Raw genomic sequence first — 13947 nt, forward strand, 5'->3', positions numbered from 1 at the left:
TAAGCCGTTGTTGAGATACTCTCTTTTGTCAACCAGCATGTACATAGTGTGTTTTGATTAATTCCACACTCTCCTCAACATTCCCTGAAAGATTCACTGTAGTACCTTTGGCCTCTTTGGACATTAGGGGGCAAACATGCTCCCCCTTTCCCAATAACAAATACCATATTTAAAAAACGAGTGAATTGAAAAACATTCAGTGCTTGCCCCAGGGCTGTGACGGGTTGTCATCCGTAAATGTTTAGTTATTGGAACTTTGAACTGCGGTGAACAAAAGGGTAATCACAAAACTTTAACGGATGTCTGTATGGGAATAAGATGTTTGGGTGGGATGCTTGCCCTCCTGTCACTTTTGACTCTTAAAATGGGTCCAGAACTTTTAATTTCTAATCGAATATTATGTTTGTGAAAAAAAAAATGATACATAGAGCCCGCCTCTCTCTTTACATAGGTGGGGAGCTATCACGCTGTCTTTGATATTCTAGGTTGTGTTTCTTCTTATGTGGTAAACTTGTTAATTACTTAAAAAATTTTTTTATTATTTTCATTCCAGATTTATCGGTGAATTGTTCAAGCTGAAGTTGCTGACACTTAACGATATAAATTGCTTCATTTCTAAATTACTTCAGTCGAATGACGAGACGCAGCTTGAATGTCTCTGTGAATTGATTTCCACAACTGGTAAAGCCTACGAAGAACAATTCAGAGAAAAGGTAACTTCGCCATTATTCTTTCAATATTTTTAGGTGGGCTGGTTCTCTCCATCTTTCTCATTCCTGGCCTCTTGGCCTGTGTCAGTAGATTGGTTTCCTTTAACAATCATCTGATCCCTGTTGAGACTTCAGTTATGAATAATGGTAACATAATTGAAAAGCTACTTGTTGAAATTATAAGGGCCTTCTTCTCAGTCTTATATTAGAAACTTATGTTTTTTGTCACTATTTATTTCATCAGAGGCAAAGCTCTAGCGTTACGTGTAGTAAACAGCCATGAAGCTTCAATGTACCTTCATATTTTTCCCCCTTGAGCCACGTGATATGAAAGAGGTGGCTGGATAAAGTTTAAAGGGGGCTCATTCGATGGGATATTGAAAGTTCTAACGCCCTTTTTAAGCGTCAAACGTTATTGGAGGACAAACAGTTCTTCTCCCATGCCTTTTTTCCCCATATATATATTGTCAAATTTTTGAGATAGCTGTTTTGTTCAAATTAGTCCATAGGTCAAATAACTATGCCTCCAGGGTTAATGTAGCCCTCCATGCCTCCGGAGCAAGGGTTGTAAATTATAGAGGTTGACCATAGTTAATATGCAAGGTTTTTTATTGGAAAAAGGGGTAATGTTTGATACTGCGTCTCCAAAAGGCCCATGGTAACAAACTGAAACTTTAGGGAAATGTTGAGAGGGATGCTGATCCTGAATATACAGGATACAGGATGTTCAACACAATTAAAACACACTATGTGCATGCTGGCATGCAAATGTGCATGCAAAAGGGAATATTTGGAATCTAAGAGTGGCTGAGGGTACTAAGCTGAAACTTTCAGGGTATGTTGAGGGGGTAATGAAGAAAGATCGAAGGCCAAACAACACCCCTTCCTTTTTTAGATGCCCTTCTCCTAAACACTGATTTGGAATTTTAAAAGACTATTTTGTTGAAAACAGCTAAAAGGTATAATAACTAAGCCTTCTGAGATGCCATGCCCTTCACGACCCGGGGTCAAGGATTGTAAATTACCCATTTTGCTGGGGGTGTCTTAAAAGAGGCTAAGCGTATCAAGGTGAAACTTTAGGGCATCCTGAGGGCATGATAAATCAAATCAAAAATGTTTACTGATTTTGAATTGAAGTTATCAAGTATTTTGCAATAGGTTGCATAGGTTGTATCAAGACGCTGGGGTAATTGTAGTTGTAGCTAAATAGGGTATGGAAGGAGGGCTTGTTGTACCCTGATTACTTTTCAACATACCTCTTAACATGGCCTGAACTTTTCAATTTATTCACCCCAGCCGTTTTTAATCTATTGCAGATACGCTTCTGATAAACTTAGTTTCTTTCTGAAAATATGGCAGGGGATGCTGAACAAAATCAAAACAAAATATATACAAGATGGCTGTCAAAAGGGCACAACACTAATATCAAAGGAACAGCCAATGAAATTGAGTTTAAACTTTGAAAGCATGTCGAAAAAATCTCGAAGAGTAATCGGGCAAGATCTCCTCGCCCTTTTAGACGCAGCTCCTCCCCCTAAACGAATAGCATTTTTAAAAAACAATTTTGTTCAAATAATTAAATAAAAAAACAAGTTTTTTTAACTGAAAGTAAGGAGCGACATCAAAACTTAAAACGAACAGAAATTATTCCGTATATGAAAGGGGCTGTCCCCTCCTCAACGCGTCGTTCTTTACGCTAAAGTTTTTATTGTTTTGAAAAATAGAGTTGTAAGAAAGAGTCAAACTTTAGCGTAAAGAGCGAGGCGTTGAAGAGGGGAAAGCCCCTTTCATATACGGAATAATTTCTATTCGTTTTAGGTTTTGATGTTGCTCCTTACTTTCAGTTAAATCAACTTGTTTTAATATTTGATTTCTGAACGTTTTTAAATTAACGCAGGCTTTGATTTTGGCTCACTGTACATGAATAATTAAGACAAAATTTGCATATTAACTTTACTTATTTTTTGGCTAAATGGCTTTCTCGAAAGTTGTTTAATTTTGTTTACGAACGTTTTTATTAGTAATAAATATACGTAACTTACGAATTAATTTACGTAACGAACTTCTATATCTGTATATTTATATTATGCATATTAGGGGGGCTCGCCCCTCTAGTCAATACCTTGCTCTTTACGCTAAAGTTTGTATTTTTTTCCAATTCTTTAAGAATGACCTCTTAGTCGCAAAGGCCGTTAATTAGAATAAATCGCTCTTATGAAAGTACTAAAAAAAATAAGCGTAAAGAGCTAGGTATTGACTAGGGAGCGAACCCAATTATATTTGTAATAGATTCAGTTTGTTTTAAGTTTCGATGTTGAAAGGTTTTCAGTTGAAAAGTTTTTCAGTTGAAAACTTGTTTTTTTTTTTGTTTGTTTTTTTTCTGATCATTTTTTAAATAATACTGGGAAATCTGGCACCTCCTTCATAGCAATGTCCCTTCCCTCATGGAAAGCTCCTTCAACGTGACCTTCGATCCACCCCCCACCCCACTACCAGAAAAAATCCTCCCTGATAACGTATATAATAATAATAATAATTTACTATAAACCAAAAAACAGGCCATACTGCACAATATTCTTAAATACACTCCACAAGAAAAATAACATAAATGTCAAGTTTCACTCATTGATGTCAACACTTCATTTATATATTTACATAACTGCCTGATTGTCCTTTTTACAGTCGTTTTCAGGATCCCCCGGAACTCCAAGTTTCCACCCTCAAAATACTTTCCCCTTAATAGAGAAAGTTGCTCGTACTCGGCGAGAATATGGGCCACAACCTCAATGCCTAGGTTACATCTGGGGCAAGAGTAATCTGCATCTGCATGTGGGGCCACCCTTTTTCTTTCAAATACTCCTTTTCATTTTTTTAGTGGCAGGCCATTCCCTCGGATCCAAAACCAAGTCCTCAATGTCTCCCCCGGTAATCCTAGTTTAAAATTATGTTCAAATCCAAATATCTCTTTTACTTGAGAATAAAACTTCAATGTTTCAGATGTTTTAACTGCCTGGGTCCACATTTGGACTTCCTGGTGTTTTATTCTTTCTAATGTCATTAGCCAAAAACGGCTCACCCTGATCTGAGGGCCCTAGCCCCTCATTCCAAATATAGGATAATCCTACTCCATCTAAAACATTTTTTATTTGATACGGTATCGATCTTTTACGTTTCGACCGTAGAATCTCCGCATAAGCTGCTCTTGCTAACCTATCTTCTGGCAGACTTAGAACTTTTAGCAAGTACCGGATCATCTGTGCTAATCTACTCATTCTCAGCGAAAATATTCCTAGGTCCCCTTCTATTGCCTGATTGTGGGTTGTTACGTGAAGACCAATTAATCTTTTATAGTGTTGCAGCTGAATTGATTCCAATTTTCACTTTTGGGTCATGCCCCCAGAGTTCAGCTCCGTAATGAATAGTAGGTAAAACTTTAGAATTAAAAATATTTTAATGTGTTTTTAAATCTTTTATGCTTGAAAGCCTTGAATTACTAAAAATGGCAGCTGAAACTGCTTTCCCTCCCTTAATCATCTCTTTTACATGATCTTTCCATCCTCCTTTTGCTGAAAGTGTTACTCCCAAATATTTGAAAGTTTCGCTCTTTTTTACTTTTTCACCTTTATAATAAAATTCTACTTTTTGATCATCATTATTCACACGAGTTCTTCTAAAAACCAAAATCTCAGTCTTTTTGATATTCAACACTAGTTTCTTTCTATCTAAATATCCCTCTAATATACTCAATAAGATTTGGAGCTCCTCTGGTGACTTGCCTATCAAAACCGCATCATCAGCGAAAAGCAACAGAGATAACGTCAGGTTTCCTAGTGACACCGTAGGGGCGCATACCTTTTTAAAATGGTCAACAATATCATTTATATACAACGTCAAAAACCTAGGCGAAATACTGCTACCCTGTTTTACTCCTTTTCTAATTTCAAACGACGACGATAATCCCTTCCCTAAAACATTAACTATACCAAATGTCTTTCTATACATATCAGCTAATATCCTAACGAAAAGTCTCGGTAAGCCTACCGTTAACAGTTCTAAGCACAGGAGAATCCTATCAATACTATCGAAGGCCTTTTCTAGATCTAAAAATGCAACGTACGACCTATTCTTCCCTTTTGCGTATTTCTCTACAAGCGCTTGTAGGACTAAAACCCTATCAATAGCATTATATCCATCTCGAAACTCTAACTGCTCCTCCTTCAAAATCCTATATTTTTCTAACCAATGAGCTAATCTAGCATCTAGTATTCTTTCTAATATTTTGCTAAGACTAGTTACTAAAGATATCGGTCGATAATTACTGTGATCCGCTGGGTCCCCTTTTTTAAATAGCGGCAAAATCAAGAATGTTTTCCACGGTGAGGGATATTCTCCAGAAGCCAGAACTGAGTTGAAGATAGCCAAGAAGATGGGCATAAATAGAAGTTAGAATTGTTTCAAGATCTTTGTTGGGACTCCATCGTTACCAGGTGCTGATCCACCTTCCATGCATTCTTCGATTTCTTCTTTTGATTTGGGTTTTAGCAGATCATAATGGTGTTCTTGCAGTGAGAGGCTGATCTCCTTCTCTGTATTCAATAATTCGTCGCTGAACCAGCGGTCAAACGAATAGTCTTCCTGAGCCACGTCGTTGTAGTATGTCGGCCATGTTTTCGGGTCTGGTACTTTTGGCTGGGCTATGGAGGCCTCTTTTTTTATCTTTCTCCAGAAAGACCGCATATTGCACTTTTCATAAAACTGGATCAGCTCCTCCTTACTTTTCTGAATAGCCAGTCTCTTCTTCTGTTTTAAAAGGCGTTTATACTCTCGGCGAACATTTTCAAACCTTGTCACTAGTCAAAGCCTGTTTTCCTCTTTTCCTCTTCCCTCAAAATCTCCAATTCTTTAATCAATTCTAATCTTTTTATTCTACACTCCTCATCAAAAAATTCTATATCCTTACAACCTCCTTTATTTCCTAGAACTGGGCCTGCTATTTCATGTAAAATCTCCGTGAACTCTTCGATCAATCTATCCTGGTTATTTATCTTCTCTAAATGACTTAGCCTTATAGCTACATCATCCTCTGAAAACGCTTCACTTAATTAACTTTGTCCTCTGTAGACCTTTCCCTAGGTATCTAACGTCTAACATTTTTATTATAAATACGATTTTCCCTTGAAATATCCCTCCTATGGGGTCCGATCCAGCTAGTTTAAGCACATTCACACTAAGGTCATTCAGATCCTAGCGAATACCCACTAAAACATAATCAGCTTAGCCCCAGGTACGCAGGTAAACTCACCCCGATTTTTATCCTTTCTAAATCTTCCATTTCCAATCATCAAACCCGATTCTACGCATAGTGTCAGCAACCTTCTTCAATAGATGTTATCGCTCTGAATGACCGATGAATACGGATATATACTTCCCATAATAACCAATACTACATGTAAACATTGGGCAAAGTTCATAACTTGCAACCCTTCCCCCGACGACTGTGGGGGATTAAGTCATCCTTAAAGACATGTTTATTATATTTTTCGACCACACTGAACAAAATGGCTATCTCAAAATTTTGATCGGGTGATTTGGGATAAAATTGAGCGTGGGAGGGGGACTACCTGCCCTGCATTTTTTTGTAACTTGAAAATGGCTCTAGAACTTTTAATTTCCGTTCAAATGGGCCCTCCTGCGATGTTCTAAGACCACTGGGTCGATACGATCCCCCCCTGAAAAAAAAAACAACAAATAAACACGCATCCGTGATCTTTCTTCTGGCATAAAACACAAAATTCCACATTTCTGCAGATAAGAGCTTGACATCTCTACAGTATGGTGCTCAGATACGCTGAATCTGATGGTGGGATTTTCATTAAGGTTCTATGACTTTTAGGGAGTGTTCCTCCCTTTTTTCGAAAATAAGACAAATTTTCTTAGGCGCGTAACTTTTGATGGGTAAGATTAAACTTATATATTTGAAATCACCATAAAAATCTGATTCTTTTGATGTATCTATTGGTATAAAATTGCTTTTTTTAGAGTTTCGGGTACTATTGACCCGGGTCCCTCCTTACATACAGTTCGTTATACAGTTACATACAGTTAGTAAAACATTCAAGGGATGTAATGCTGCTTATAGCCCTCGACAAGAAATGAAAATTATGCAATTTTTACATTTTTTTAATCCAAGATTTATTTATTATTTATTATTGGGAAAGGAAGGAATGTTTGAAATTCGATGTGTCGAAAAAGTCTAAAGTTATTGAGGAGAAATTTTGGAGAATGTTGAGGAGTATTTTGAGCTAAATTAAGAGACACTATGTGCATCCAAGTCATCAAAAAGCCGTATTAACTTGAAACTTTCAGTATCAGTGCTTCTGCAGCTGATACTGTGACTGCAACAGAGACTACTTGCGGTTACTTGCGTCTGTGACTAAGATGGCTTGGGACGATAGCCACTCGTAAGTTGGTCTACTTACAACTTTGACTGCGATTACTTGTGACTGCGACTACGACAATTCACAACTGTGACTGCAACAATTTGGCTATGACTTAAAAATAGTCCAAGCTCTAATAACTATGCCTCCAGCGATGTCAAACACAAGGATGTCCTCCCTTCAAAGGGGAGGGTACAAGAAATATCTATAAAATTATGCAAGTTTGTCATTATTTGCATAGAAGATTTATCATAGGCAGCGCGCTAGAGTTGCCTAAGTAAAGAACGATGTGGGCACAATGTGTTTTTTCTCCATCCAGGCACTTCGTATCCAAGGAGTTGTCGTAGAAACTTCGAAAAGGGCTCATTCGATTGGAAATGGGAGTGGCTAGTGCCCTTTTTAATAGTCAAAAGTGATTGGAGGGCAACTAGCCCCCCCCCCCCACGCCCTTCATTCCCCCAAACACATCCAATCAAAATTTTGAGATAGCCATTTTGTTCAGCGCAGTTTATTTACACATAGAAAATATCTTTTTGAGGAGGACACTCCCCCACAACCCTCATGTCAAGGGTTTTAAGTTATGCCCTGGGGGCATATTAGGTTTTTATAGAAGGTGTAAGCACGTAGAAATTTCAAAACAGGCTCATTCGATTGAAAATTCAAAGGGCTAGTGCCCTTTTAATAGTCGAAAGTGATTGGAGGACAACCTAGCCCCCCCCCTACACGCCCATCATTCCCCCAACACATCCAATCAAAATTTTGAGATAGCAATTTTGTTCAGCTTAGTTGTTTTCCGGATAGAAAATATGTTTTTGAGGAGGACACTCCCTCACAACCCTCAGGGCAAGGGTTTTAAGTTATGGCCTGTGGGCATATAAGGTTTCTATAGAAGGCGTTGTCGTAGAAACTTCAAAACAGGCTCATTTGATCGGAAATTCAAAGGGCTAGTACCCTTTTTAATAGTCGAAAGTGATTGGAGGACAACTAGCCCCCCCCCCCCACGCCCATCATTCCCCCGAACACATCCAATGAAAATTTTGAGATAGCCATTTATTCAACGTAGTTTTAAGTTCTGGAAATTAGGTCTTTGAGGATGACAACGTCCTCACAGCCTTCAGGACAAGTGTTGTAATTTATTTCCTAGGGGCAAAAAAATTTTTATGGAAAGCATTGTAGTAGAAACTTCAAAAAGGACTCATTTGATTGGAAATTGAAATGGCTAGCGCTCTTTTTGATAGTTAAAAGTTATTGGAAGGTAGGTAACATCCCTTCCACGCCCACCATTTCCCCAAACACATCCAATCAAAATTTTGAGATAGCCGTTTTGTTCCACGCGGATAAAGTTCAGGAAATTATACCTTTGAGCAGAATACTCCCCCCCCCCACAGTCTTCGGGGCAAGGGTTATTAGTTATGCCCTGGGGGCATATAAGTTTTTATTGAAAATCTTTGTCGTAGAAACTTGAAAAAGGCTCATTCGATTGGAAATTCAAAGGTCTAGTGCCCTATTTAATAGTTGAAAGTGATTTGAGGGCAACTAGGCCCCCTTTCGCCCACCTTTTCCCCAAACACATCCAATCAAAATTTTTAGATAGCCATTTTATTCAGTGATCTAGATTTCCAGATAGAAATTATGTTTTTGAGGACGACACTCCCCCACAGCCCTCAGGACAAGGGTTGTAAGTTATGCCCTTGGAGCATATAAGGCTTTTACTGAACGCGTCGTCGTATAAACTTCAAAAATGACTCATTCGATTGGAAATTGAAATGGCTAGTGCCCTTTTTAATAGTCGAAAGTGATTGGAAGGCAACAACCAGCCCTTCCACGTCCACCATTTTACCAAACATATCCGATCAAAATTTTTTGATAGCCATTTTGTTCCACGAAGTTTCAAGTTCAGGATATTATACCTTTGAGCAGGACACTCTCCCCATAGTCTTCAGGGCAAGGGTTATAAGTTATGCTAGGGGGCATATATGGTTTTTGTTGAAATGGGCAACTAACCCCCCTCTCACGCCCATCATTTCCCCAAACACATCCAATCAAAATTTTGAGATATCCGTTTTGTTCAACGTAGTCGAAATTTCTGGAAATTAGGCCTTTTAGGATAAAAACCCCATCAAAGCTTTCAGTGTCACGGTTGTAATTTGTGCCCTGTGGGCATATTAGGTTTATATACAGAATTGTTGTAGAAATTTCAAAAGGGGCTCATCTGATTGGAAATTGAAATTGCCCTTTTTAGTAGTCAAAAGTGAGTGGAGAGTAATTACCCCCCTCTCACGCCCACCATTTCCCCAAACACATTCAATCAAAGTTTAGATATAGCCATTTTGTTCAACGTGGTCGAATGTTCTGGAAATTGTGTATTTAAGGATGACAAACCCCCGATAGTCCCCAGGGAAAAGGTTGTAAGTTATGCCAAGGGGCATATAAGGTTTTTAGTGAAAAACTTCAAAAGGGGCTCATTAAATTGGAAATTGAGAGGGATAGTGCCCTTTTTAATAGTTGAAAACGATTGGATGGTAACTAACCCCCCTCTCACGCCCACGATTCCCCCAAACACATCCAATCAAAATTTTAAGATAACCATTTTGTTCAACGTAGTAGAAACTTCTAGAAATTAGGTCTTTGAGGATGACGGCCTCCCCCGCCCAGCCCTCAGGGCGAGGGTTGTAAGTTATCCCCTAGGGGTGTATAAGGTTTTTATTGAAAGCGTTGTCGTAGGTACTTCAACATGGCACATTTGTGAGGAAATAGCTAGGACTATTGCCTTTTTTAATAGTGGTAAATTATCGAAAAGTGACTAACACACCTCTCCCGCCAATCGTTCTTTCGAAAATACTAACTAAAAATATTGATACAGCTAGTAGGTCTAACGTAGTTGAAAGTTCTGGAAATTAGGTCTTAGAGGATGACAACCACCCTCACAGTCCTTAGGGTAAGAGTTGTCATTTATGCCATGGGGTCATATAAGGTGTTTATAGGAATTGTTGTCGTAGAAACTCGAAAAAAGGCTCATTCGATTTGAATTCGAAAGGCCTAGTGCCCTTTTTAATAGTCAAAAGGAATTCGAAGGCTTGTCATTTTTATAGTAGAGATTAATTTGGGCACAATGTATTTTTTGTTGTTGTTCTTTGGACCAGGGCGCTTTTTATTAAAGGAGTTGTCGTAGATACTTCAACAAGGGCTCATTCGATTGAAAATAAAAAGGGCTGATGCCCTTTTTAATAGTCGTAAGTGTTGGAGGGAAACTAATCCCCCTTCCACGCCCACCCTGCCATTTGACTTTATGTTTAAAGACTAAATGTTGTCTTAAGATAAAATCAAAACGAACGTTGTTAATGCCAATTCCCAATCAAGCTTGTCAACTGAGTTCCAAGAATAACTGAGGATTTTATTCTCGAACTATTCGGAATACTTCAGCTTTCAATATTCAAAGAAACCAGATTACCGTAGTTGTATCCAATCTGTTATCTTATGCAAGCAGATTTTTTTTCGAATGGTATCAAGTTTTCTATTTCAGGTCAACTAGAGGAGGTATGAAGCTAAATTAAACACTACTATTTGTGTCCAGATTTATAAAAGGGTGTATGTTGTTAAAAATTGCTGAAAATTTTTCTCCAGCTTACAAATAGCAGGCCGAACTATTAATTCTTAAAAAAACGAAAAGATTTAAAGTATTATTTTCTTTTTTGCTGAAAAGACTATGCCAATATAAAACGAACAGAAATTAATTTAAAAATTTTTTTTCCACAAAATAAGTTTTTCAAAGAAAAGTAATGAACTCCATTAAACAAAAAATGAGAAAACATAAAACCAAATAATCTACCAAGCGTGAAACTACAACAAACCAGCGCCGATAAATAAATGAAACCCAAAACGAGCAGAAATTACAATAAATAACCGAGTCAAACTCAAAACGAACAGAAATTAATCATAAGTTAGGCTCAAAACCCCTATGCCTTCCCATGGCCAGCACATAATTTGCACTTTACTGAAAAAAATACAAATGAATGTGCATTGTCAGTTTAATATTCATTTACTGATATTTAGTCATCAAAATCTTAATATTATTTTATTCATTAAAGTTATAAAAGTAAAAACATTCAATCTACTTTTCAAACATTCAATTTACTTTTATTTGATTTATTAAAGTTATAAAAGTAAAAACATTCAATCTACTTTTCAAACATTCAATCTACTTTTGAAAAAATACCAGTTACTATCAATCTAACTATAAATACTAAAATGCGTTGTTTACATGAAAATGTTGTGTAAACTGTTCAATTTACGTGAAATCATAGTCATTGTTTAAGTTCTTTTTCTTTTTCTAATTTTCTGACTCATTACTTGTTGTTTTGTCCGAATTACTAAAGATTTATTAGACTTTATAGTGGATATTTCAAATACTAATAAGCTGACGATACTTGAGGATAGTAATGATTATCTACTTCTGTTTGTCTTATCGTCAATGTCACCCAATTTTCTAATTTCGCAATATCTTATTAAAAGTTTTTTTTTATGTTCTTTATTTCCAGTTTTCTTTTGTTAAATATTTGTATAGTTTATTTTTTTTCTTAACTCTATTGTATATTGCTGTACCTTTTCATTGTAATTATTACTACACATGTTGATTAATCACTGTATAGACTTTGTTTTTAGTTTCAAAGAATGGTGCCAGTCATTGAATCTATGAGGACAGGCAAGCCACTGAAGATCCAGTTGACCAAACTAGATGTATATCTAGAAAAAATGGGGAAATTAAGCAAGAATGAAGATCTTTCCTCTCGCGTTCGTCTTATGTTGACCAAAGTTATTAATTTAAAAAAAACTGGTTGGGTCTCTCCAACTTTAACAACTCAACAAGTATCTTTCCCAGTTGAACGAGGATCAACATCCGAGCCCGAACATAACGATGATGAAATTCAGAAGAAAACTGATGGTATTATCAATAAATTTTTGAGCAATGCTGATCCGCAGGTAAAATTATTTAGAAAATGTCATTTTTCTGTCATGAAGGTTGTTGTTATTTTACGGATTACACAGCTGCATCGCAAGATCATCCTTCCCTTGCAATAAAAAGATGTTGGTAATATTTAATACACCTAAAAAATAAGTAATATATTTTTAATTTTCTTTTACGTATTTTTTAATGTATCATTTTTCTGCGTTCATTTATTTTCACAGAGTTGCGACTAATTTTGCTGGGACGAGGCTGGAACGAAAGCAAACATGTTCAAATTGATTTTAAAAGTGAAATCATTCATTTAGTAAATCTTTATCAACTGATAACTATACAAAAGTATATTCAATTCATGAGGTAGGAGTAAATAATTATTATAAACAAAAATGCTTCAATGCACCCTGCTAAAATATAATTACTTAATTATTTCTTTAATTCTTTTAATGCTTTCATGTTTATGATTAGTTGAATTTTACTATCTGCCAAAAACATAAAAAATTTTACGTGATACGACTGAAATGCTATCGAAATATCAGTATAGTAAAAATAAACGAATAAACAAATAAGACTCGTAATGAAGAAAAAATACTAAAAATAATAAAGTCAAGCCTGAAATAAAAAGAAATTACTACAAATGGGAGTAGGGCTAACTCCTCTTTTGCCTTCTAAAGACCAGAATGTCATTTGTGCTTTCCAGGAATTAATTTTTGTTTCAAGCTCTATGCTTTTATTTGTCACAACTTCGACAAGGAAAGAAAGAAAATCTTCATCATAACGAAGATTAGTGAAAAAATATAATAAATTGCAACTGAAAAGGGGAAGCAATCCATCGCTAGTGCTGTGCGTATCTGCCAGTATTTAGTTACTCTTAAATTGTGAAGTATAGGTGATTGGATTCCTATGCCTACCTTGTTCCTTGATAGACTTGATCTACTGTTTACCAGGGTGCCTCCTGATGGATTGGTGTGTTATAAGGACTATGATTATTGACTGCGCATCGCATTAACTATACAGAGAAGAAATTATAAACATGGCAAGTTCTGTTCTTCTCTGTTCGGGGCGGAACTCTTTGTAGCGGTCCTTCGCTAAGGATAAATGTACAGTGATGATGATGGGTGCTTAATTTTTAGTAAAAGATGATTCGGCATGCAAGTGACACCTACAAAGTTGCGCTAAAAGTTGACGTACTTAAGAAGAGAATGGGATTGCATCCAGCGCCATCGTTTTTGTCGGACATTTTCGATCTACTATGTGGCCTCAAAGAGTGAAATGAAGATTTTCCGCTGTTTTTGATAGTTGATCCATCGGACGTGTCTTTTTTCCCAATGGTCCCCTTACAGTAGTTGCCTCGTACATCAACGAGATCGTTTAAATGCTATATTTTCTGCTTGTAAAACAGGAAATGTCCGTGCTGAGTCGAGGTCCGATTATCTGGCCATTGGCACCAGCTCACCCAACTCCCTCTCTTCCTGTGGTGCTTTCAAATTTTCTTGAATAATAATATGTACAACTCCCCAAATCAGCGTGATTTTGTCAAGAAACTCAGCTCGCTATCAAGATGAAACATACTGTGAGATGCCAACATGGACTGGTAGTCCACATGATTGATGAAGACTCTGCATCTGCGGCAATAGATGCAATACCTAGCAGTATAAAAATTTGGGCTAAGATTATAAGAACCAATTACGCCGGTATTATTAAAAAGAACACTGATTTTGATATTTCTAAAATCTGTGTGCCTGTTGAAATTTTAATTTATGCGACACCCTTTGGAAATTCAAGAGTTGTGCTACTGAAGTTTAAGACAAAGGACGTTCTTGATCATGCATTAAATTTA

At 36.8% G+C, this 13947-nt stretch overlaps 1 protein-coding gene across 1 annotated transcript in view; it reads left to right on the forward strand.

The window, feature by feature from the left end:
• Nucleotides 1-13947, forward strand: part of LOC148956008 (uncharacterized) — a 488643-nt gene that overhangs the window by 58976 nt on the left and 415720 nt on the right. Inside the window, exons 5-6 of the mRNA XM_089088947.1 lie at nucleotides 554-713; nucleotides 11810-12127. Of these exons, the coding sequence (XP_088945073.1) occupies nucleotides 554-713; nucleotides 11810-12127 (478 nt within the window). The remainder of the gene's footprint in view (nucleotides 1-553; nucleotides 714-11809; nucleotides 12128-13947) is intronic.

Source organism: Artemia sp. Qi Xiang Cuo, chromosome 1, assembly GCF_049724085.1.
Source record: "Artemia sp. Qi Xiang Cuo chromosome 1, ASM4972408v1, whole genome shotgun sequence".
NCBI lineage: Eukaryota > Metazoa > Arthropoda > Branchiopoda > Anostraca > Artemiidae > Artemia > Artemia sp. Qi Xiang Cuo.